The sequence below is a fragment of the Trichogramma pretiosum genome, unplaced genomic scaffold (assembly GCF_000599845.2).
Source record: "Trichogramma pretiosum strain Unisexual culture from Peru unplaced genomic scaffold, Tpre_2.0 scaffold43, whole genome shotgun sequence".
In the NCBI taxonomy this organism is placed as follows: domain Eukaryota; kingdom Metazoa; phylum Arthropoda; class Insecta; order Hymenoptera; family Trichogrammatidae; genus Trichogramma; species Trichogramma pretiosum.
Window position 1 is genome coordinate 977,078 of NW_019640864.1, and position 25,594 is coordinate 1,002,671.

The 25,594-nt window shown below is 44.3% G+C and overlaps 1 protein-coding gene across 5 annotated transcripts in view; it reads left to right on the forward strand.

Moving 5' to 3' along the window:
* Positions 1 to 118: 118 nt before the first annotated feature.
* Positions 119 to 25,594, forward strand: part of LOC106649668 (serine/threonine-protein kinase N) — a 34,072-nt gene continuing 8,596 nt past the window's right edge. Inside the window, exons 1-5 of one of the 5 annotated variants that reach the window (XM_023457601.1) lie at positions 119 to 2,211; positions 11,947 to 12,069; positions 12,822 to 13,023; positions 21,415 to 21,521; positions 22,752 to 23,162. In XM_023457601.1, coding sequence (XP_023313369.1) covers positions 2,188 to 2,211; positions 11,947 to 12,069; positions 12,822 to 13,023; positions 21,415 to 21,521; positions 22,752 to 23,162 — 867 coding nt within the window. In that variant the 5' untranslated portion in view covers positions 119 to 2,187. Of the gene's footprint in view, positions 2,212 to 9,300; positions 10,487 to 11,946; positions 12,070 to 12,821; positions 13,024 to 21,414; positions 21,522 to 22,751; positions 23,163 to 25,594 lie in introns of those variants that run through there. The other 4 variants (XM_014367204.2, XM_023457600.1, XM_014367203.2 and 1 more) reach the window with 4 other exon arrangements.

Consider the following 25,594-nt stretch of genomic DNA (forward strand, 5'->3'; position numbering starts at 1 on the left):
TCCGCAACTCGTCTTATTGTGTGTGTTATACCTCGCGCGCTATACGGAGAGGCGAGTTTTGCGCTGCTGCTGCAGGCAGGCAGGCTCGTTTCGCTCGCACAGCCACAGCCGCCGCCGTCGCGCGGATCAACAGTCGCGCGTCTCTCGCGGCGTATGCACGTATTGCTCCGTTTTAAAACTCCGTGTATACGTCCAAAATTCGTTGGATTTTTTTGCCGTTTTTTTCTCCTTTTTTTCATCCGATCGCTCTACGTAGGCCCGCACGACAGTTCCTCGATTTAGTTCTGGATTCTCTCGGGCTTCTGATAAAAGAAGAAAAAGAAGTGACAATAATATTTCTCTATACTCGTGACGTGTGACACGCGGTACTCAGCGTGCCTGCAAAAATCCAAATCGAACGACGCGCCGTGCCGCGCGTTCTATCTCTCTCCTGCGGAATTTTACCCTCGGAATGCTGTGATCTTTGATCGATATCGCATTCGGAAGAATCATCAGTATCTCGTCGTTGTCGTCATTGGCAGTGCGTGTGTTTGTGTACGATATTTAAGCGAGCGTTACTGCGATTCGCTCGTTACATGTACTTAGCTGCCCTTTTGGATACTGCACACGAGTGCTGCGATGAAAACATAATAACGATATAAAACAGTGCCTACTGCAGCGGACTTACTACTTGCTTTGGATTCGCACTCTAACCTATATAATGCCAAGCGCCGCACAGTCGCAGCGGTGTGTTTTGTTCGCTGCTCCGTTTTGAAAATCAGTGCAGAGTTATTAAAATTCGTTGAGGTGTTGGCCTACACGATACATCTCGACTCTAAAGTCTGTGTACCTACGTGCATTCAGTACGAGCCACAATAACACGCATACACTCGCAGGTGTACCACGACTATTGTTATTGTTGTCGTCGTTGTCGTCGTTGTCGTCGTTGTCGTCGTTGACAGAGGCATCGCGGAAATTTCTCTGCCACCGCCTGGCTGCCACTGTACTCTGCCGCTACAGCACGAAGAACCGAAGATCGAAGACTCGTCATCGAGGAATTACGCAGAGACGCGTAATTCTCGCTAAATATACGACACATACACTACTCGGAGGCGCGCGCGGGGGGGCTCCGTAGAAGTCAAGATAGTTATTACGGCCGCGGTTACGAGTAGCGAGCCCGAGAAGACGACTCTCGTACATTATACATCTGTAACAAAAGCAGACACTAACGCCAAGCAGCAGCGACGCAGCGCGTGCAGGTGGATCTCTCCCGCCGATGTGTGCCGCCCGCTAGTTATATCGTACGCTCGAGGACGACGATGTGCTACGAGTTACCTGCAACAACGGCCGCGAGGAGCACAATGATCATCGCTAGATCGAGCAAGAAAAAGTCAATCCTCGAAATTCCTTAATAGTGTTCACAATATTTAGTGCCGGCGGTTTACTTCATTGCCGTTGTTGTTGTTGTTGTTGTTGTTGTTGTTGTTATCGTTGGTTTTTTGTTTGTTTCTTCTATCTCATTCATCCGTACATAGAGAGAGATCTGCGCGCAGATGGTGACATATACATTGGCGAGATCGGCGCGTTTCGAAGATCGTCGATATTCAAGCAGTGATACACTCGTACTAAAACGGTGAATACGCGAACACACACACATACTCACGTATACACACATATACACGAGCCCGTACACTAATAATAGAAGATAAATGGTAAATGTGTGTGTGTATAGATATACAATCGCAAGAGACGTGCGAGCTCGGGCGAAATCGGGCAACTCGACGAGAGAGAAGACTCGTGCTCGTGCGGGGCTAATCGGCCAAATAGTGACTGTGTATTAGTGGCCCGTACATTTATTTTGGTTTTTTTCGTCTTCTCTTACCCGTGCCTGTGCTTGTGTATATATTTGTGCGCGAGTTTACATACATGTGTGTGCGTCAACGTGTTCTGTATGGAAAAGACAAGCAACGGAGCTAATACACAGCTGCCTGCGACTGTTGCCGCATATTATTATACGAAAAAACGAATCGCTCCTCAGTGAGAGAAGAAACAAAGGAGCGAGAGAGAGAGGAAAACGATAATCTTTCGGGCGAGTTTGCCTGGCTACGAGAATCTTTTAGCTGTTGCTGCTGCTGCTAACGCCGCCGCTGCCGCTGTTACTACTGCCCCGAGAGAGAAAGAGAAAGACGTGTGTGCGAGAGAGACAAGATGGCGGAGTCGATCCATTATCAGGTGAGTCCCTCTCTTTATCATAACACACGTAGCATAAATGTGCGCGTTTGTGTCCGTGTGTGCAAACGCACACGCCAATTCCTGTTGCGCTTCAGATGTGTACATACACGCGTGCACGAGTGTGTGTGTATGCAGCGCCTGTATAAACACGACCTGCTGCAGGGCTACATCATATATTCGAGCGTAAACAATAATAACACTAACAAACCCCGATAGATGTAAACTCCGCGGGCTTTCGGTTTGCTCCGTTTTTGTGTATGTATCGCGCGTGCATATACGTACACAACGTGATTGCCCTTTAACCTCGGCCATTCGTGATCATGTGTACGACTTTTTGCAGCTGCTCGGATGTACACATGATTGTATACGAGTGTGTTTTACGTCTCGCGTGTACACCTAGACACGTCCCTTATGTACACTCAGACACCATGATTTTGCGCGAGAGACCGAGTTTACTCGGGCATTTGTTTATATTAACGGAAAGTGTTGTAGGCCGCGTTGTCTCGCCACCGATATATACCCCGTACGCGGACGAGCTCTTTCCAATAATCGAGAGTGAATTTCGGAGCATCGAATCTTCTTTTTGTGAGTACGAAGGGAAGGGAGAGGACTATTTCGCTCTCTTACTCTCTTGCGCAGAGAGAGAAGTCAGTCAAGTGAAAAATGCCGGTTTTACGTATACACCTTACGCGATAGGTGCAGAATATGTGTGTGTGTGTGCGTGTATGTCTTATGCGCGAACTTTCGGAGGAGGTGTATAAGGCTGCGATCTATACGTATATTATACGGCGCATGTGCACACACTTGTTGCTTATACAATGCTCCGAAAAACACGCCGAAAGTGCGCGCGTATATTATACACCGCTTTTTTTGTCCTCTTATATGCTTGCACTGGGTGTGTGTGAGTGCACGTGGGAGAAAAAAAGCGCGAAAGTATCGAGGCAAAAGAAAGGGGAAGATTGCCCAAAATTAGGTAAAAATAAGCGAGACTATTGGTCAAGAATGTGTACCGAAATAATGTACAACGCGTCGAGCTTCCTCTTCTTCTTTTTCTTCCCCCTCTAATTATAGAAATCTCGACTCAAAGCAGGCAGAGAAAGCACGAGTAGCAATTGATTTATATTTATATACGATGTTTCGCGATAATGCACGTCTTATATATGTGTACACGAAGAGAGGCTGCTTCTGTTTTCGCTGCCGCGGATCGGACGGCGACGACGACCAGTCACGATATATCTCCGATAGCATACATATACAGCCTATAATAATATAAGCCATGAAAATTAATCACAGGCATTTAAAACGTTTTTAACTCGTTTTCGCTCATATTATATTGTGGGGCCGGATGTGTTTCAACTTTTATACGAGTTTTTCGATGAGATCGTAATATTTTCGTTCCGAAAATTAACATCCCAATCTTGGGCTGACATTACGATGTATACGCACGCGAGCGATCATTCAAATACAAAATGCGCAATGAACTCCATTGATGTGTACAGGAAACTATGATAGTAGCGAGACAACAACAAAAACATCAGCCGAAGGAGCAACATTCGGAGGAGAATTTAGGTTAGGAGGCCTTGTGCTCTCACTCCTCTCGTCTCTCTTTCGCTCTCGCGGAAGGCCATCTCGGAATTCGTTTTTTTTTCATTCGCTCGATATACACACGCTCGTGCTACGCTCGCAAAAACGATACCTATAATGTATCGGACGGATTGCGCCTTGACAACGGGTCTCTCTTATATGAACACATACTCTGCGTATCAATATCATATTAGGATTTGTTGGCGTTTCCCTCTCGTTCGCACTCTCGAGAAAAAAAGAGAAAAAAATATGCGACATCGAGTCGATCAGCAGTATCTGCTGTTCGTGCCTTATATTACTTCGTCTTTATTATGATACACTATACATTACATTTTTTCAAACTCGAAGCTCGTGAAACAAAGCGAAGAATGAAAAAAAAAATTGTATCGGAAAATAGAAAGAAAATCATTTCTCATACGCGTGCCTTATAATATGTTCGCTCTTATTCTCCTCTCGCGCGCGCCTAAACGACAATGCACGAGTATGCCACGCATATTACGGTATACACTCGCTGCACACAAACAAATGAAAGACAATATATAATGCACAAGGATCTCTCGATTTTCCACGTATAATAGCACGGGCTGGATGTATATATCCTCTATCCTCTACTCGGCAGAAACGACAAAATGAATTTATCACTGACAATATGATCCTTCCATTATGATAAGTTAGACGATTGTTGCGGCGCGAAATCGACCTGTGCACGTTATACTATGTAATACATATAATACGGTTTTGCGTTTGTTGCGAGGCAGCTGAAGGGAAAGTCATCGTCGACGAGATACCAACTTATGTGTATGAATACATGCGACTAATTATTCGAAACAGTTGCTGCGAGCAGACAAGAGTGTATAAGAAAAATGCGATATCAGTTGGACTGAATAACGAAGCCTAGTGCACAGCTGCAGCTGTATTGGCTGCTACTCTTTCACGGTAAATTCAATTAATACTGCAGTACATGCGGATTAGCGTTTTGCTAAGCGTCGCGTATATTCAGGCAATCCAATCAGCTGATCGATGTATGTACGAGGACTCGACTTGCCCGTTTTCAAGTTTCACTAGATAGTTATAAAGTCGAAATTATCATTATCTTGAAAATTCTCGATTTCCGTAATTGGTAAACACACATCGTCGAACGAATGTACCCGTTCTGTCATCCATGAATTATAGGACCAAAGCTCACAAATAAAAATCAGAAAGAAAATAACTCGTGCCATGACTCGTGTGTCTTTCTCTCTAAAAAAAATGTTTGAATCATCGGCAAGAAAAATAATTTGGCTCTTTCGTAAGTTCAACAGTCTCTCTCTTTCTCTCTCTTTCTTCTCGTGCTCGTGAGCTATTGTAACAAGATTCAACGGCGCGTTTAGACGCGCGCGGGGGGGGCTATATTATGAGAAGTTTTCCAATTATAGCGAAACGACCCCATTTTGCGCGCGCGCCGCTCGATCAAATCATCTCTCACATACTGTTCGAGGGAGCGGGACCTCGAAATTTTCAACAACCATAGGAAAAAAAGCAGCAACGGCTTTTTGGACAAAATGTGCGTACAAGTTGGATTCGTGTATGGCTGGGCTACATGCGCGCGCCAAACGACGGGCGCAGGTGTACGCGTATCAGGTGCAAGAGAGCTCGAAATAATACACGCTGTGTATACACGCAATGAATCGTGTGCGTCTCACGAACCTCTGCTGCATGCGCTGCGTTTCGTAAAGTCGCTCGCTCTTGTTATGTTACAGCCGAAATCCTGCGACGAGTCTATTATAAAGTCGTCGTCTCGAGAGTCAGTCGGAAAAAAGAAACTAGCGTAACTCGTGTCTACGTATGCGCTACAATGAATGAAGAAAGAGATAGACCCTATTGTGCTGAGAATGATTTGGATTATACACGCGATATATACAAAAGCGCATGCGACAAGGGAAATTTATTGTTCTTTCCTCGCGAGCGAATGTCAGCAATTGTCTTAGTCGTCGTCGCGTTTTCGTTTCTGCGGCCGTTGATAACGACGTGCGCCACTCGATGAGGTGAAAGTTGCAATAATACTCTTGTTATTTTTTTTCTGCTCCCTCCCTCTGTCTCTAATTCTGCGTATACCCGTGTAATTTATCACGACGCTACGAGAAATGAGAATAGCCCGTGAGAATTACGCGCGTGCGTGAGTATGTGCGTTTACGTTCATGCCAAAATCATTTTCAAGCTATCTTCGACGTTTGATGCTCCGCATTAGGAATTTCGAGTACGTAGTTGGTATATACCTATGTGCGTAATGCCTCGGCTTCTTGGACGCACACGTTGGCTCCTCAATGCCACGCGAGTCTGTCGTCGCGAGCGTGATGAAATTTTTCCTTTCGCGCTCAGCTGCTGCCGCGGCCACTTACTAGAAAGAAAAAGAGACAAGATCGAACTGTGAAAAAAAGCTCGCTTCTTAGAAATTGTTTCGTTCGTTTTCAAAATTGCGCTGCGTCCTCCGATCATCGTCGTCGCCGTCGTGTAATGTATACATTTTGAAGCTGATTTTTTTGGGTTTCGTTTTCGTTCTTTTTTTACAAGTTGTTTCGGTCGATCGATGTCCGAAACGATTGGTGCGTACATTATATCGATCGAGATCGCGAAGCTGCGGACTTTCACTTTTTATATACTCGCGTACAAAAGTGTCCCCCGGAATGTGTGTACATCGCGACCTCGCGCACACTTTCGGTACTACAATTATTCACATTCGTATCGGTCACACACGCACATGTATCTATAAAACCGAAAAGCTGCGTACACTTTTTTTCCGCGGACCATGTGAGCAACTGCGAGGGAGGCGGTGTATCCCCGCGAAACGCGTCATTATTTTTTCTCCTCGGAAAATTACGTTCGTACGAAAAATTTTTCGCTCACGCGCGTTTCATAATTTTTGACGTGTATATTATAGTAACTGAGCCGCAGCTACGTGAGCAGCAGCTGTATGAGCCGAGTTAGAGAGAGAGAGCGTAACTTTTATTGCGCGAAACTATATACAACACGCCTAATCGTGTACAGCGAGAGAGTGAGAGAGTAAATGGAGCGAGCTAAACATGTGCGACCTCGCTAGCACCGACTAAGACGAAGAAGTTCGATATGTGTCATGGCTTATAAAGGCATAGTAGTAGTTAATGGGCTTATCGAAATGTTTGCAATAGGTGAAAAATAGAACGAGCACATTAGACCCTTTGAGGAGTAGAGCGGCTCGGTACATGAAAATAAAAAATCTTCGCTCGAACGAGGTATACTTGTATGTATGAAGAAGGCAGCGATGGGCTTCTTGGCCCCCGCCGTACGCGTAATATTTGCTCTCCGCTCCCAAAGGCGTCAACAAGTGTATACCTATATACGCATTATGTATCCGTTACACAAGTGCGTCCGGAGCCAGTAAGCGAGAGAGTCAATAGACAATGACTCGGTTGACTAAACGCTTCTATACACACATCTCGTCGCGGGAAGAAACTATATCATCCGGAGAATAAGGCGGCGGAACGTATAGTGCAATATCCCGCTCGTTATCGCTCATTGCCTCTTATATATGAATTGCTGAACAGCAGCTTATGCATTATTATTGTTGTATTTATGTACACGAGAGAGATCCGTTCGGTACGTGCGTACGCATAATATAATAACGGAGTCGGGCACTCCACTACTCGACTTGTGACTAATCGCGCGTTAAAACACCTTTCGAGCTTTTCGCATCTGGGATTTTTATTGCGCGCCGCTTCTATATTATGGACAATCGATATTACACTCGTAAATATCCTACGTGTATACCGCCGTTAATTGCGCAAAAAAATAATAAAAAATAAAAAAAATCAACAGTCGACAGTTGTTCTTACATTATAAAAAGACAATAAATATGTATCTCGCGATTGATAAAGGACTCGCGTGCGCTGCGTTCGATTTCGTCACATACGCGCGCAGACGCACACGCACACAATAATTGTCGTCGATTCATTTATTAAACTGTCGCGGAGCCGCGTCGTATTATGTTACCTGCGTTGCGCGCGACAGATTGTGTCGCTCGCTCTCATGACGCACACGTGAAGTGCATACACGGAGTGTGCAGTGTGTTTGTGTGTCACGTGACTATACATGCGAGAGTAGGCAGCAGCACGCGCGACATTGAGTTTGTATCAAATCTGCACCATTATTAAACGAGCAAAAAAGTAAATAAAGAAATAAAAATCTCAAGCCATCCAAGTGCGTTGCGGGAAAACCCAATCTCGTGTATATGAGTACGGCTATTCTCTGTTCGGGTTACAATTCTTTTAATTGACTCGCGCGTGGGGTTATCGCAATTCCGACACCGTATTAGATATATTTATTATAATTTTGCTTTGACGGATGGTTTTTTTTTAATTTCGAAAACAAAAATCAAAGTCTTACAAGTAGAAAAGGCGCTTCTGTATTTAATATGTTTGCACAAGCGATAAGTGAGTATTTCGATTGCGTAACAAAAGTTTTTTAAACGCTCTTTTTCATTCTACACTTTTCCAATCGGACGCGATGTATACATGAAAGAGGGATCTATTTCGATACGGGCGTCGTATACGGTCGATGAATTCCTTTATTTTTCCATCTTGGTGAGCCAATGGCCAACGTTCGTGACCGTTTCGATTTTCTTTTTTTTGTTGTTGTTGTTTTTCTCTCTTTTTGTTGAGAAATATATATATAGCTATACGAGCGCGTGCGCAACGTCTTTTGACCTCTTCTGTGCCCGTTTGTGAAAATTTGATGTGTGCGTGTGTGTGTAAATAAGAGCCGAGCATATTTTATAATGTGCTCTTATAGACGCTAACTAATACGAAAGTAGACTTGGTAAAACGTTTAAAAATAGATTCAATTGAGAGAAATAAAGAGTGCGAAGAAGCTCGAGTGAGAGACAGAAAGAGGAAAAGAAAGAGAGAGAGAGAGAGAGAGAGAGAGTAGCAAAAATATGAATGGAAGTGTATATAGAATCAATCCCTCTCTCTCTCTGTCTTTGGCGCACATTGTAATAGTATTGACGTTAGCACCCAACACACACATCCACACTCACACGCACACACACGAGCAAGTTTTGTTTTCCTTTTTGGCAGAGAGACGGTCGCGCGCGCGCACACATTCGATCGAGAAATCGCAAAAGCTCTATACCCGGTGCCCCAGCGCCGCAGCAGCGTTTGCGACTGCAGCAGCAGCAGTAGCGATACAAACGATCGTCGTCGTCCGTGCAGTCACTGTCTTCGTATGGCCGCGATAGGAGGAAGTCGACGGCGCGCAAATATTATCAAGCCCGTCATCCGCGTGTCTCTGCTCGTCGTCGTGCTGCTGTGATGCTGTCGCGTGTGTGCCGCTCATGTACGTGTGCCGACGACGATATACATAAACAGGCGATTACCGCCTCTATCGGATAGGTATATAGGTAGTACACGCGAGATCGTGTGCCGATCGTGCTGCGCGCATCAAAGCGACTCGAAGCGAACCTGTCCGCCTGTATATGATTATTTACATGTTTTTTCGACGCATGGACGATTCGACGACTTTTCGTGCGACTCGAAGGGAGCTTGCACGCAACAGACTCTCTGCTCGTATAGGAGACGAAATAATTATGGCGGGTGCGCGCACGGCGATACCTGCAACACGACGGAATATCTATTAGCGATACAATAATAACAACAACAAATAATAAACGCCAGTGCCGGAATAGCTATGACAATAATAAAATTTTCCTCTGCTCTCGTCGGCAGTCGGATGAGAAACGCCATCGGATCACCATCATCGGCGGCTGCTCGTCGCAATCTGTGGCCCTCTTATGTGTGTGCGTGACCAGCAGCTTGTGTACATGCATACATGTGTTCATTACGTGCACGTACACATACTTGAGTAACATACGTTATCGCGTGTCTATGAGTGTGTGTGTATGTGTGTGGCTTTGCCTCGACAGCACATATCGCGATTATCAATTGGCCAGCTCTACACGAGCAGAGAGCGAGAAAGAGAGAGAGAGAGAGAGAGACAGAGAGACCGTAATATACAGCCAAGATAAGTCTTGCGGCTTATATTAGTAGCGACACACCATCATGCCGACGACGATGTGCCGATGATGACAGTGCGATGACAGTGATGTACGCGAGTGGTAGTCCGTAATGGTGACATTTTTGTTTTAGCAGTCGTTTCGCATCGACCGCTTACACGCGATAATCATCCTTCTGTTTTTTCCGTGTGTGCAAGCCGCCACGACGCCGCGAGCGTCTGTGTAAAAGCTCGCCGCGCTTATACAGACGTAATATAAGAAGTCCTGCACTGTGCACACACAAGCCGTGGGAGCTTGAAAAATCGTACATGCAGCTTGCAGTGGCATATACGGACGCTTGCAACAACAAAAAAGAAAGAAAAAAAAATCTATATATCTTCGCGTCTCAATAATACGTTTGCGTTGAACGCCAGTGTATAGATATACAACGTAGTAGCAGATCTCGATTTTGTAAATTTAGTGCCAAGTGCAGCGGTGAAGTGGTGCGCGTGTGTGCGTCCGTCCGCCCAACTAAGAGTGCAGTGCGGTGCAATGCCGAGGCCAAAAAGGAAGTCAAAGAATACGAATACCAAATATAAGCTATTTTGGCAATGCGTCGATGACTCCGACAGTGTGCTACGTTTTACGCGGGCGGCAGCAGCTAGCTGCAGCTCTTACAGCTGCAATGTAAGTGTATATTTTCTTCGCGGATATGTCATCGATTAAATTTGGCCGATAAGCTCGTGGCAAATACATACAAACGAGACACGATTGTTTAATCAAGAGTCAGATAAATTATTTTTTTTGTTTCGTTTTGTTTGTCGTAAAAAAACATTCTCAATCGATGGAAAACCGATTAGACGTACATTTTTCGCGGGCGCTAGAGTCATTGTTGCGATACACACGTAAATGGATATGATATCCCCTGCGCACACGACAAACGCCGATGTGCTTGGTCAATATACATTTGAAATTGATTTTTTTTTCAAGTCTCCTAACGTACACGATCGAAGAAATAATACGCGTACACGGCAATCTCTCATTGATCTCGAGACTTATAAGCGTGTCGAAGCAAGATTCGTTATCGTGTATGTTACCCCTTTTTTTCATTTATTCATTATTCTCATTGCTCATAAATATATTTAGCAAACGCTAGAACGCGTTGACGCAATTATTCAATCGAAATGAGGGAAATACGACAAAAAAATGTTGAAATCGAATCGCAGCGTCAAGTCGTCCGATAAGATCATCAACGAGTGTACAACGATTAAATTGTTATTAATATGAAGAAGAAGAAGAAGAAGAAAAAAAAATTGTTATACGCTAATATCGTCTTGCGGCTTTATAGTCCTTGAATGCCGCTCCGTATATACTTATAATATCGATAATAACGAGCCTGGCCTGGAAAAGTGCCGAGTAATATTTACGATATATTGTGTGCGCTGTGGCTGCCGCAGAATAATAATAACAACAACAATAACAACGAAAAAAAAGAAGCGATTACGTGCTTGTACGAAAACATTTCGTGAGAAGCTAAAATGAAGCACACACTTGCACACACACGCAATAGGCCCCGGCATCATGACTCCAGAGAGCGAGTGAGAGAAATGAGGGTGGGAGGTGTCGGAACGAGTCAAAAGCTCGTTACAAACGATCATCATGCATTATAATATAATCTACACATGTATAGGGATTTATTAATTTATTGTTTTTCGTCGCGATTTTTATCAGCTGAGCGGTGTCGTCTGTTGACTCTATATTCGCATCGCGCTGGCTTGTGTCTTGCAACAATTAATTTCCCATGCGACAAGACTCTCGATGCCGCTGTGCGCCGCGTCGTACAACACTCGCGCCATTGAGCGAGAGTGAGATAGGATTTATCGACGCGATTGCAATTTATACGTCCGATCGTGATGCTTTATTATATCGTTTTCACACTTGTCCATTGTTCGTTCGGAGGATATTTTCGATAATGGCACAAATCCATCGTTGATTTTAATTACGAACCCATATCTGTATGCCCACGCGATACAATGAACTAATTGACACATATAAATCATACCTGAGCAGCACAATATAAGGATAATGAAAAATTGCTGAATGAAAAAGGATTGAATTACTAACGTATACCAATTTGATGCTTTCAGAACGACTACAGGTCGCTGATTAGCGAAATCTCGGACAAGTATGGTTTCGTGTACGATCAGGACCGGCCGCTCGGCGTACAACTCGAGGAGATCAAGGAGAACATTAGAAAGGAAATACGCAAGGTAAGCTGGAAAACTTTTTATTATTGTTATTTATTAAGTCATTAATACAAACACAGAGGCACAAGTGCAGAGTGTATACACAAGAACAAACACGATCGTAGAAAAGAAACGAGTTGCACTTTAAGCTCGACAATGTTGTTCTTTCTTCTTTCATTTTTTTTCTTATTCTCTCTCCCAAACACACTTGCAACGATGACGACGACGACGACGAGACTCTCTGTACAATATTATCACCGGCTTAGAGTCGGTTGTTGCGGAAGAGCCTGACGTAACGATCATAAGTATACGGTGAATATTATAGTGCAGTAGAATTGCATTAACTCGGTGAATCATCGCTTCTGCTGCAGCAGCTGATTCACGCGAGACGCTTTTATAATCGTAAATAACAGTCTCTGCTGCAGCTATACACACGCGATGCCTCTACGCTCGTGCATACTCCATGTACTGCACACACACACACACATATATATTATTATTCTGTCACACATAACCGTTTGAAGAAACGGTGAACGTTGAATGTTATGCACATGCACAGGACGGCACAGGCACACAGACACGCTCCTCTCCTGGAAGCAGCAGGAACACGTTACATTACTTTATATCTACTACTCTCGTGACAAAAGCCAATTCATTCATGTACATACAGACATAAGCGTCATTCTCATTGGTTTTTTAAATGATTTTCACCCAAACGATTTGTATATTTATGAGTAATTGTCTCACGTGCCCGCACGATGTGTGTGTGCTTGCAGGAATTAAAAATCAAAGTCGGCGCGGAGAAGCTGAAAGCCCTCGCCACGGATCGCAAGTCGCTGAGCGAGGTGAGCATCCTCGTCAAGGATTCAAATGAGAAACTGCACGAATTGCAGATGGAGCTGAACATGCTCGAGAGTCAAATTATTTTGACGCAGAGGGACCCCCCATCGCCCCCGCACAACCACAACAATGGCCAAGGTTTGTATTTTTACTCTTACGTGTATACGGATATCGCCAGAGCTTTTTTGGATCGATGCGCGCGTTACTTTCGTTTCGCGGGCCGACGTGATTCATTTTCGATTTATTTTCCTCGCGTTCCATATAAGCTGTCAACGTCGATCTCTTCGACGCTTCTAATCGGCGACGATGATCGTAAACAAACGTATAAAGTACTCGCATACAGGAATACGTATATAATATGTAAACGATCCTCTTTTCCCGCGGTATAAATATTCTCTTCATTAACCGCAATATCACACTCGAGAGCCAAGGTATATCGTTTCATGCATCTCTAAACCAAATGTGAATATATAAAATATACTATTACTTTTACGCACGTACCTATATACGTGCATATCTAGACGCGCACAGTGCGAGTCGCGTCCGCGTTGGCTCGTTTCTCTTTTTCTCATAAGTATTCTTATGACGACGTCGGTGCATATGAGCGTGACTCTGTGTCTATGTATATAATGCGCGCGAAGCTCGCGCGCGCAAAAACGCGATGTGCAGCTTCGCATGTGTGTGTGCGTGAGCGTGTGTCTCGCGCTGCATGTATAATACACGCGGAAGAGACGCTCGCTCGCGTACTCGGGCTCGATCGATCTGCATAATATAATTTATAAACACGCGAGCCCTCGTTTCTTTTTCTTTTTTTCTTTACCTCTCTCTCTCTCTCTCTTCTCTAATGCGTCGAATGGGTCAGTGGCATTTGAGCGAAGAATTCATTTGGCTTCTCTCTCATGTGGCTCTCGATCATCTCTCGCTATTCAAAGTCTCGAAGGTTGCTGCTTTAATCTTCGCATTGAAAATGTAACTATCGAAGAGGTTTTACTCGTTTCTTTATAAATACATATATCGGGACTGTTCGTGCGCTGTGTAAAAAAAAAAACAAAAAAAACGAGCGACCATGGGAATATCACGAATCGCGAAAAAGAGGAAAATCATTTCGTTGATTATTAAGCTGCGCCACGCGCTGTATACATAGGGATTTGGAAAAAGATCTCGCGCAGCCGGAGTAATTGAAGAAGTGTAAACGTTGAAGATGTTTATATAATAACGCTACGAGTGCAGTGTGTGTAAATACGTACGATGTTGAGGGGTACCCCGGGCAGTTCGTGATACGAGAGAGGAGGTAATTTACTTTTTACTGTGTTGGCCCCAAACACTTTTATTACTCGTCTTCGTGTGTCTATGCTACACGTTCTCATCGCTTTTTTGCGCCGTTGCCGTTGCGAATTCGTATACACATGTTTTTTATGGACCATTTCGAGTGCGATTTCAGGCTGTATTTTACCTCGTTCTGAAAATTAGAAAATCCACAGAAATTTCGTTTCTCACGATCAACGATGATTCCGCACGCTAATGAAAATAAAGAAGAGAAGCTCTAGCTGAATATCGAAAGCTCCCGCGAGTACGTATACGTATCACAACTGCCCACCAGCCAATTGCTCGGGCGCTACGTGTTCGCATACAAAGTAATCGAAGCATGAAAATGTATCGCGTTCGCTGTCACGCCGAGCATGTATAATGCGCGCACATTTTTAAGATCGAACGAAAGAAGGAGAGAAAGAGACAGGCGCGGAGATAGCAGTGGCAGCGAGCAATGCAGCTGCATATATACAATTTATTATATACCGTATGGCCAAGAAGGCTGCTAATGCTAGCAGCAGCTCGGCGATGTTAGCGGTAGCATTTTGCGTTATTTATATCATCGCTCTCTCTCTCACTTTTCGCGTGCATATATAATATCCGCGCGCACACGCCTGCACGGAGCACCAGCAGTGCACTCACCGCGGCGGTGGCAGTGCAGCAGCAGCGCCGCGAAGCTCGATCCAGTTAAATATATGTGTGCGCAACGAGTCGCGGCGTCCATCCTCGAGGACGCACAAGCGCGTAAATCGAAGCGCTGCAAAATTGTCTTCGTATCGTGCACTTGTCGCGCGTGCCCCTGCTCGAGCCAATTTATTAAAAATATAAAAATATACGTGTGTATTTTTTACTTCTTCTTGTTCTTCGCAACGCGAAATCTTGAAAGATTCGCTGTTTGTATAAAAATAATTGAAATTCCCGCAATTTTACGTCTGGAGTACCTCGCGAGTCCGCGCGTGTACGTAATGTGCCGGCGCGCTGCAGCTTCCGCGCGAGCGCATCTAATACTATAATTATTAAATCCTAGAGCACGAAACTAATTTATTTTACTTTTTTCTTCGCGCTCGTGTGCGCGCGGCCCGCGATGCTTGCCCATGCCGCATCGTAAAGTATAAATTATGCGAAATTATTTTCGCACCTCGAAAGCTTTGGAATTCGTTGTACACCTATCGACGGGAAAAATTCAAAGCTACGCTCGATTGTGCTTTTTTACACATTCGAAACACTCACTAATATGACCGTGGTAGCGTCGTCGTCCGGATAATATACTCGCCGTCGCGAGTTATATGCACATGCGTGTTTGAGTGTGTATGTTGGCGCGTATTGTCCGGAAGTTGGCTCCGGCCTTATTGAGCGCATCCAGGCTAGTATTACGTACATCCGGCAAGGGGCGAGGCTTATATAGTTTATATACACATATATATTTATAAAGTCAGTGGCAAAGTCAGGGCAACGAAAAAAAGAAAGAAAGAGTAAACGTACGACGTGTGCGTACTACCCGCGCGCGCATATTTAAAGTTCGATTAGACTCTCGCAGCGTAATGGGACACGATCCTTGCGAACGCGATATTTACTTAGTAAAATACTCCTCGAATTGTTTTTTTTTCTGCAGCTCGACGCGAGACCATTTACGGCCGGAGATTTATGGCGCGCGCTCTACGTGGAGGCTCATTTGCTTGCTGATTGTTGTTCATCGATGATACGCGCGCGGCCGAGACTTCATGGCTTACCTTGTTAATGTCTTCATGAGGGGATAATAGCTGCGCGCGTGCGCGTGTATATAAGCTTGTTCGTTTCGATTTAGATTCATTAAGATTTACACCAGCACGCCTTTTTTCGATCGTCGCGCGAAAAAAATATGTTGGAGAAAAACATCATGGGGCTTGTAACTAAACGCGTGCGTGTTGCGAATGAAAAACGAGCCTCGGAGTCTATTTCCTAAAAGATTACAGAGCTTGATTTCGAATTTACACAAGAATACAACGATTTTGGGCTTGAACGGTTGCTTGAACAAAAAAACAGAAGAAAATATAGACGTGTACGTGCAGAAATAAACGACACATAATACTCGTCAATTGGCCTCGTGGGAAGATTCAACAATGAGGTTCGACCTCCTCATTTCTTTTTCTTTTTTTTGGCATCGAGAAAATATAAATATTCGAAACGAGTCTCTCTTGTGCATTAAGTCATACAGCAGGTGCTGTCGCGTATAGTTTACAAACAAAACGCACAACATTAACGGATACAAAATTGAGCTAAAAGCTCGACGGCCGTAGATTAAGTCGTAACGTTGTTTCAAGTTGGATATATACGCAGCAAAGCGTCAAATAAATTTCATTTTCACAACATCCTCGGAGTAAACTAATTCTTGAGTAAAGATACGCCTGCGTCTTATCTTCGCGTTTAAAAGTCAATGTAAACAGCAATGGAGATGTAGACCTGTGAATCATCGTATACACGAAGCGACACACAACTTCGGCCGTTCCATTCAAGAGATTGATGAGGGGAATTATTATTCGCGAGGTCGATCAAAAAAGCTGCAGGTTTATTTCGGTCGCAATATAATGCACGCGAATTATGATATTTTTACGCTATCGTCGTCGCGTCTCCTTCGAAATATCACGCTTCCCGATGATAAAAGTATATACGTACGAAAAAGTTGCCGCGGGGGTAATTTACGGACTCGCGCGCGGATGACTCTTGCTCAACATTCGACGATTAAAATCGCAAGCTCTCGGGTACGCGACGATAAATCCTGCGTCATATATACACGCTGTACTTTGCACCATAATCTTTCTTTTTTTAATTAGATTTATTCGTGTACGGTGTAATAAGGACGTGTCACGTGGACGCTGCGCGAGTCTTTTTTTATACCTCTCGCGCGTGTTGAATATCATAATGATCGGGAAAAAGTACATATAAATTTGCGTTTACATCATCATCTCTGTGCAATGAAATTTTACTGGCCACTCTTATGCGTGGCGTGGCGCCGTGAAGTAATAATGTTGAAATTACGCTATGACATGAAAATCTCTCCGCTTCTGGTATCTCTCGTACGTATGACATTAGGAAAATATAAACTCGAATAAAACTTTTGACTCTTATGACAAATGTTCACGATAATTTTATTCGAAAAAATACATCGCTCCGACCTTCTGGTATGTTTTTTTTGCAACGCCGTACGATGTATACGCGAAGATCGAGTAATCTATCTAAGCTCGAGAAAAATATGTTATACAGCGGATCGCGCGCGCACAAAACTTTTTGGACTCTAAATTCCGACGGCGGCGAGCGCGCGTAAAAAGAGCGAAGATAAAACTATCGGTATTTTATTTTAAAAACAGCGGCGACCTCGAAAGATGTGTCATAGTTAATTTCAGAGTTAACCCTGAAATTACACATGCAAACCGATGGTCTCGATTTATATATATACGCGGGTAATATAAGCGCGCCCGAGAAAAGTTTCTTCCTCATTGACATTTCTCGTATTATTTCCTCCCACGCTCTCTGCTGCTGCAGCTCGAACTACGAGAGTCGCGCTCTCGTTTTATTGCCACGAATGCTCGCACTCGTCGTGCCTCTCCGCCGCTCGGCATTTAATTTTTCTGCTCTTGCTTCGTCTACAATATACATCGTGCGATACACATTCAATTCGACTTAATGAAAATCCGCGCCGCGCGAGGCGAATTATTTTGTTGCGCGCGCGCTCGCGACGCCCCGCGCTCAAATGAGAGAAAAGCTCCGTTATAAAAGCGCAATGTGTATCACTTATATTTAAATACTCGTGCGCGCGAGCGCTAAAATTAAACTCGTTAAAACGCCACATTAATTTTGCGGCCGCATAGATATTCGCGCGTTGATAAAGCGCACCCGCGCGCACGTGAAGTGCAGAAATTTCAAAAATAAAAAAAAAAAATAAAAATGGAGAGGAGCAGCTGCATACGACGAAAAAAGAGATATAAACGCTGGTCGATGTCTACTACCGCAAAATAATGCTCAGGTGCTGCAACACACAGGCCAACTTTCACGACTTTCCACGAAGATGAAAAACGTCGATCGATCTCTATGAGGATCCGCGCGTATCATCTCTAATTATCCCGCTCTTTTCGCTACAATGGATCATGAGTGTGTGTACGTATGTATGTGTGTATACGCGCGTGCTCACGTGCATCTTGTGTAGCAGCAGAAGCATCTCGAGTAGAATGCTGCTATTTCGGTACACGCGATTCATTAGTATACGATATATATTATCGAATCATTATCGGCGATCGGTTTTTCTTTCTTTTTTCCTTTTTTCTTTTTCTACGATTTTCATCTCTGTAAAAGTTTTAAAGGGAGGTAATTTCGCTTGCGATAATTGCAGCTTATAGCTTTTAATGGAAATGATTGTATACATTTTCTTTCTGCGGAATATTCCCAAGATTATAAATCCTATTTTATGAGTATAGATCATTATTGTTCGATAAAAGCTATTAATACGTGTGCCCCGGCCTGCGTGCGAGGGAAATAAAACGCGCGCGCGGACTTTGCGACGTAAAAATGCAAACTGCTCGAAAAGTAACCGAAGAGGTGAGGGAGAGGAAAAAGAAGAGATATTTCATTCACAACTTCATTAGTATCCATTATAACCACGAGTGCGGATGATTTTTCCTCTCATTAACAGGAGGTAAAAATCTGCTCTCGTTTTTTTCTCCTTTGCTTTGAAGTCTCAGGAAAAAAAAGAAGAAAGAAAAAAGCGCCCGGCAACGATAACGACAAGCTCTGTATTACTTCAGAGGAAGAGTGTGAATGGAGCAACCGCATACACACACTCGTACTACTCGTACGCGTGTGTGTGTAATTATATTGCCAAGTCGTTGAACTCGCTCTCGTCGCGCGTTTAGCTCTTCTCTCTCTCTCTCTCTCTCTCTCTCTCTATACTGGTGTACTGTACACGCGCGCTTTACTTCCGTACTGCATGAGCAAGCGCGAAATCATCGCAACGAGCCTGCTGCCTTTTTTTGTTACACGGCTCTGCCATTGTGATTAGTTTCTTTTTTTCTTCCTCCTGTTTTTTTTTTTTCGACCGATTCTGTTGGGAGAATTGGCTGCGCGGCACGCGTATACAACACATCCTTTATTGAAACGTTCGTTTTTTTTTCTCATTCGATAAGTTTTTTCATTTGCAGCGCGATACACGCACGAGAGAGAGAGAGAGAGGCGAGGAAACGCATCCTTCGCGCATGGCTGAAAACGAACGATCGTATAACCCGGCTACCCTTTAAATATTGCTCGCGCGCTCGTATACTTTTTAGCTTGTACCATTCTTCTCTTCGGATCCTTTGTTGCGCGTGCGTTACACATGCGTAGCAGTCATTTTACGAATTGTTCGCATAGTCGTCGTCGTCGTCGTCGTCGTCTCTCTGCGATGTAAAAATGAAAAAAAAAAATTACCTCAATTTATGACAGTACCCAACTTTGCGAATCATGCTATCTCGGCATAATGTACCGCTAGTAAATCGCGAGCGCTCAGTCTGTTGGAAACTTACAATGTGGCTTCATATAGAGATGTATACAAGGCCCCTCGTTACAAAATGTGTATATATGAGCGTAGCGAGCATTGCGCGCACGTGGATAAGAAAACGATGTAATTGCTTTTAGCCTAGTGCGTGACCACGATGAGCTTTATAATATAAACATGCATACGATGTACAATACGTGTAAGGTGCACATGCGCCAACGGTACATTTTAGCGCGGCTCTCGATCCTCTTCCTCCGCAGCGAGCGAGCGAGCTAGCTAGCTAGCTAGCTAATCAAATTGTGTGTGTGTTACCCTTTTACTCCCGAGAAGAAAAACCGAAGCTCCGCGAATTCGTACAAGCGTGCGCTGCGTCGCGGTAAACGAACGGAGTGAATGATTTTAGAAACCATGAATTACACAATCGAGCGTCGCGTAATACTTCCTCCGCGAGCCTTATCGATCGAATGATTATTTGCTGAAGAGGCAACGTCGTATCTGGCGAAATGACGCATGCTGCAGACTCGCTACGCCACGCGTGCGCGCGCGAAAGCTCAGCAGCCGCAGTCGGTTTCGACCTAATTATTGATTCATCAAAGTGCAATGACTCTCCTCCGAGCCGTACATATACAATTGATTACGTTGCTATTGAAAAACGAGAATCGAACAAGGTTCACGTTTGTGCTAATCGAAAGGTCAAGCTTTATTAACCACAATCGATGAAAAACGCATTTTCTTGCTTGGCGTATATCTAATACGTAAAAGCGGCGTACCGCAGTCTCTCTCTCTCTCGCTCACGATTTACTTATATTTGCGAGCAGCAGCCGCGGCGGCTACGACCGATAAGTTGGACGATTTCTCGAGATTTCACTTTCTCTTTTTTCCTTCGATTTTCTATTTGCGCATAAATCTGCGAGAGAGGATGCGTGATAGAGCGCGCGTGCTTTTTCGCTAACAGATTATCGTATGCCGCTTGAAAAACCTTGATATTTGAGCCAATTTATCTTTTTCGATCGAAATAAAAAGTCGTCGATGATATAGCAGACGGTAAAAGTAATCATTTTACCGCAAAAGTCTGCTCGCTCTATTTCTAATTACTAAAATATGGGAATCAACCCCCGCCAAATGTACTGCTTCGCATCGACACAGATGGTCGCCTTATCAAGAAAATTACTCGATCGAAGTGTTTCCATAAATCACTCGAATCGCGACCTGCTCGCTCCCACCCAATTGACGTTAATTCATAAAGGTAGAGTTAATTACAATTCATTGTCGATCGGTCGAGTTATTCTCACGTGCTCGCGTCTGTAACGAGTTGTCGTGCATTTCAAGCATAACTCGCCTGTCAGCCCGTATACGCGCAATGCTTTCTTACGCGTTTGTAACGCAGATTTTTAGGTGGAGCATTTCCCACGATCGTATCCATTATCGTCGTCGTCGTCGCTTGAATATTAGCGCAAAAATGAGGGAAACGGGACATTGTGCTGCGTCGCGACTACTTATAAAACTTGCTTACAAAGTAATGGGACGAGCTAGATACGCGTGTATATATACTCTGATTATACGCTTTGGCTTCTTAGCGTGCGTATATAGCGGAAACTCGAAAATACCATGTGTTTCTATAAATTTCTAATACGTGGAGTGACGTTCCTCGACGTGGTACGAAAAAAAAAAATTGAAAGAAAAATATATGCTAAAAATTTTCATCCCGGAATTTGTTACAGATCAGGCACAGTCGCCGCAAGCCAGTGCCGACGAAGCCGTCAAGGAGGACGTCGAAAAAGATTTCCGACTGGTCACCTTGGAAAAGCAGCTCAATATCGAACAAAAGGTTCGTAAATATGCGTCGTATTTTTTCCTCCTTTCATTATCATTTTGTGAATTAACTTTTTATCGGGATTAGGTGTCACAGCTGACGCAACAACACGTGTTTACCCTTAGCTTCGCCCTTCACGAGTTTGCTTTGCGGAAAGAAAGAAGTAATTAATCGAGGATGTTCCATTAAAAAGCTTTCAAATCAGTGTGCGATATTTAACGACGAGTGAATTCGTGCAAATAAAGGCACGCTATTGATCAATTTGTGATTAAAAAAAAGACCCCGGCGCTTTGTGTACTTTTTAACCTTGCAAAAAATTATTATTAATACGAACTTGCTTATTCAATGAATAAATAATTTCCTTTCAATAATTTGCGTTTTCAAGCGAGCTCTCAATTGTCAAGTTCAGGCTCGGAGGAGTGTTAATAATACCGCGATATAATTATTGGGAAGGTGTCTTTACCGAATCAATCGCTCCGGCTCCCGGTCTATATTTATCGCTTCACGCATATTAAACCTCCGATGGCGAAGTATCATTAGAGCTGCGGGCAATCTATGTAATAAACGCGACGAGAGCCGCAAAAAGATATCCCTCTCGCGTGAAATTACTCGAGCATGTGTGGCTCAAGCTCGTCGTTGTTGTAGTAGCGATCGAGGGTCATTCGTTTGTGTTGTGTCTCTCTCTGTGTAATCAGTTTAGCGGTATTATTGGACGCGCACTTGGCTTTCAGAGTCGTGTCTCCCGCTGCTGCCCTCGCAGAGCGAATCAGCCCGTGCGAGGGACAACTGCGCCGCGTCGATCTGTTGTGTCTGGGCAACGTGTGTTGATTAGTTGTTTTTTGGTTTCATTTTTTTCATACATTAGTGGGGGTTTCGAGTGCGAAAAGTTTTCTTGCGCAATAGTCATGGCAAAAAGAATGTGGCAAAGGGTTCGTTTTTTGATACTTTGATAAATAAACATATTGTTGAACGATTGATTCAATTAATTTTTATAATAAATCATTGCTCGCTATCAAAATATTCTACAATGTTTTCACCATTAGTTGCTTAGTTCCTTCATAATTATTTCTTCAAATTTAAATGTGACCTTGCAAGTACAGCAAAAGTTGGCAATTATTGTTCAAAGCATATTGTTGAAATAAGCTTATGCAGCCGAAGCTTTACAACGTCAAAACTTTGCAAATATCGATTGCTTGTCTCTGCTCAATTCGTGACTCGTTAACTTATCAATTTTTGTGATTGCAGGTGAAGCAGGGCGCGGAAAACTTGATCCAGAGCATGACGAGCGCGGGCCACAAGGACAAGAAGATGCTCCAAGAGGCCCAGCAGATGCTCGACGATTCGCGCGCGAAGATCGAATTTCTGCGCATGTGCATCATGAAGCAGAAGCAGGCGCGCGAGCAGCAGCTGGCGAGGGCGGCGCGCCGCGAGGACGCGCCGGCACAGAACGGTGACGCGGCCGGCGGCGGCCACAGGGACCACAGCGACGCGAGCCTGGAGCTGGCGCTCGAGGAGCGAATCCAGGAGCTCCGACACAGGCTGAGGATCGAGGCGGCCGTCAGCGAGGGCGCCAAAAATGTCATACGCCTGCTACAGAGCTCCAAGGTTTCCGACAAAAAAGCTCTATCCGAGGTGAGCTTGTTACAAATACAAAAGGTACAAATTCATCGTATTGTCCAAAGTTTTGTATACGAATGCGCGACATTTGAGATTATATGAATAAACATTGGTTTTTTTTTAACCGAGAAAATGTTGGTAGGAGCGAAAGATAACGGAAAACCGGCTTTCCGAAACAACGAGAAAAACTCGTATATATACGAGCGTGTACTCGAGTTCTGTGTACTTTCAATTAAGCATACGCGTATTTGTATGTGTGTGCATAGGCGACATGCAGAACCCAAGAGAGACAGTAGAGAGAAAAATAGTGTATCCGGTATAATAGAAGTTGTTGAATTTTTTGTCGCTTTGTTGCTTGCAACTTTCCCTGTTTCCTCTCGGTTTGCTCGAGCGATCGAGGTGGCTAATTTTATAGATTGTTTTTTTTCTCGTCACTGTGTGCAACATTTATGTATCCATCCATAATGATTCACGACTTATTTATGATAAATCATCGCCCTGATTGAATGAGTTACTTGTTTCTCTCTCTTTCTCTCTCTCTCTTTTTGCACCAGCCGAATGGCTTTTTAAAATATTCTTTGATCCAGATCTTCGGCCAACAAATTTGTTTCGCATTCTTTTTCAATTTCTCTCTCTTTCTCTATACTTCGCGCTCTCTTTCTCTCTCACTCTCTCTCTCTCTCTCTCTCTCAAAATAACTCGGTTTCAAGCGGGTCTATATATACATCTGCTTTCGTTTCTGTTTTCCATGCCTCGGCTTTTCGCCCGAGTCCGCATCTTTTAGTTTATCCGCAGAATGCAAGATAGCCTGCACTGGGTTATTACGGCGAAAGAAAAAGACGAGAGGCGAAACGTTTAAGAGTCGAGAAATCGACGCACTAAACGATTAAGAGAAAGAAAAAGAGAGAGAAAGAGAGAGAGAAGCGAGTAGCACCGAGTGCAGTGTGCTGCTTGTGTTGCGAAATCAATCGAAGAGTTGAAATTTCGTGTGGCATGCTCTCAAGTGCACGACGAGAGCGAGGAAACATTGGAGGAAAAAAAAGACCGGTCGAAGATTGATGTGTCAAGGTTTTCGTGCGGTGCGTGCATTTGTGTAAATGAATAAGCTTTGTTTACGCAGGATTTGTTTCGCGTCACTCGGACTCGAAGTCGTTACAAAGAAAAAATCTCCAATTTTGACTCGAAAGTCGTCCACTCGAAAATAACTTCCACAGCGCACGCCAGAGATCGTAATGTAACGATGTTTGAAATCGCGTGGGCGTAGAAGAGAGCCGAAGAAGAGTCAGCTAAACACAGGAGAGCCTGCAAAAAGCTCGTCGCATGGTGAAACAGCAGCAGCTGCGGCAGTTATAATTCACGACTGCTCGTTCAAAGTGTTTCGATACCTACGTGTACTTGATGCACACCTGCACTGCTGCACACACCGCTACTGAGAAGAGCCAAGCGTAAAATGTGGCAAAAAAGAAAAACACAACGAGAGGAACGTTAACGGTGCGCGATCGCATAACAAGTATTCTGATTCGCGATGCGCAACACGCGTTTACACGAAATACATAGAAAGCGCGCACACACGCACGCACGTACAAGCGACGACTCGGCTGAAGCGGCAGCGTGTGCATAGGATGAATTTTCATCGGTGAATGATAACGACACGACGCCTATGAGTATGTTTTGCGCGGCTGTCGTAGAAAAGTTGAGAGAGAGAGAGAGAGGGACACTTCTGCACGCGCTGCGTGCGCGTATAATGTACAACTGCTACAGCTTATTCCAGGTATTCTGGGCAAAGCTTTGAAATGCGCGTTATATAGGTGACCAGTCGCTCCAAATTTACACGTTGCGCTAATTATAAGCCCCGCAGAAGACGCGGCTGCTGCTGCTGCTGCGACGACGCGATCTGCCTGGCTGGCTTAGATGTGTAATAGGAGCGCGCCTGACGTTGCTGCTCTCTCCGTTGCTCTTTTTGTGCCTTCTCTACTCTCGTGTGCCTATGTAAAGTGTGTGTGCGTGCGCCCTTTTTGTTTCCGTCCTATGACACGGCTACTGTGTATACGCTCAAGCGACGCGGATAATTGTTATTATAGGCGTCGACAAGGCGCTATTTGCCTCTAACGAAAGTTTTCGTAATTTCGTTTGGTGTCGCTGCAGCTGCGCACACAGACGACTTTTGTACAGACTAAAAAGCAAAAATTAATAAACGCGCAAACGAGATCACACGCGCAGAGCTGATTGCGCGTCTTGGGAGACAAGACCCATTGACAATTAAGCCCTGCAGCATAGAATTATTAGTAGTGTTGTTGCACCACCGTGCGAAACAGCTGATCGACTTGGTCGATCCCCCGCGCACACGAAGAAATCGCGTCGTGACACGAATCGGTTCCATCTATTTTGGAGATAATCGCGAAAGCGTGTGTGAAACGAGCGTGCATGCAACGTATACGAAGAAGCGAAGCGCAGCAGCAGCACACTGACCG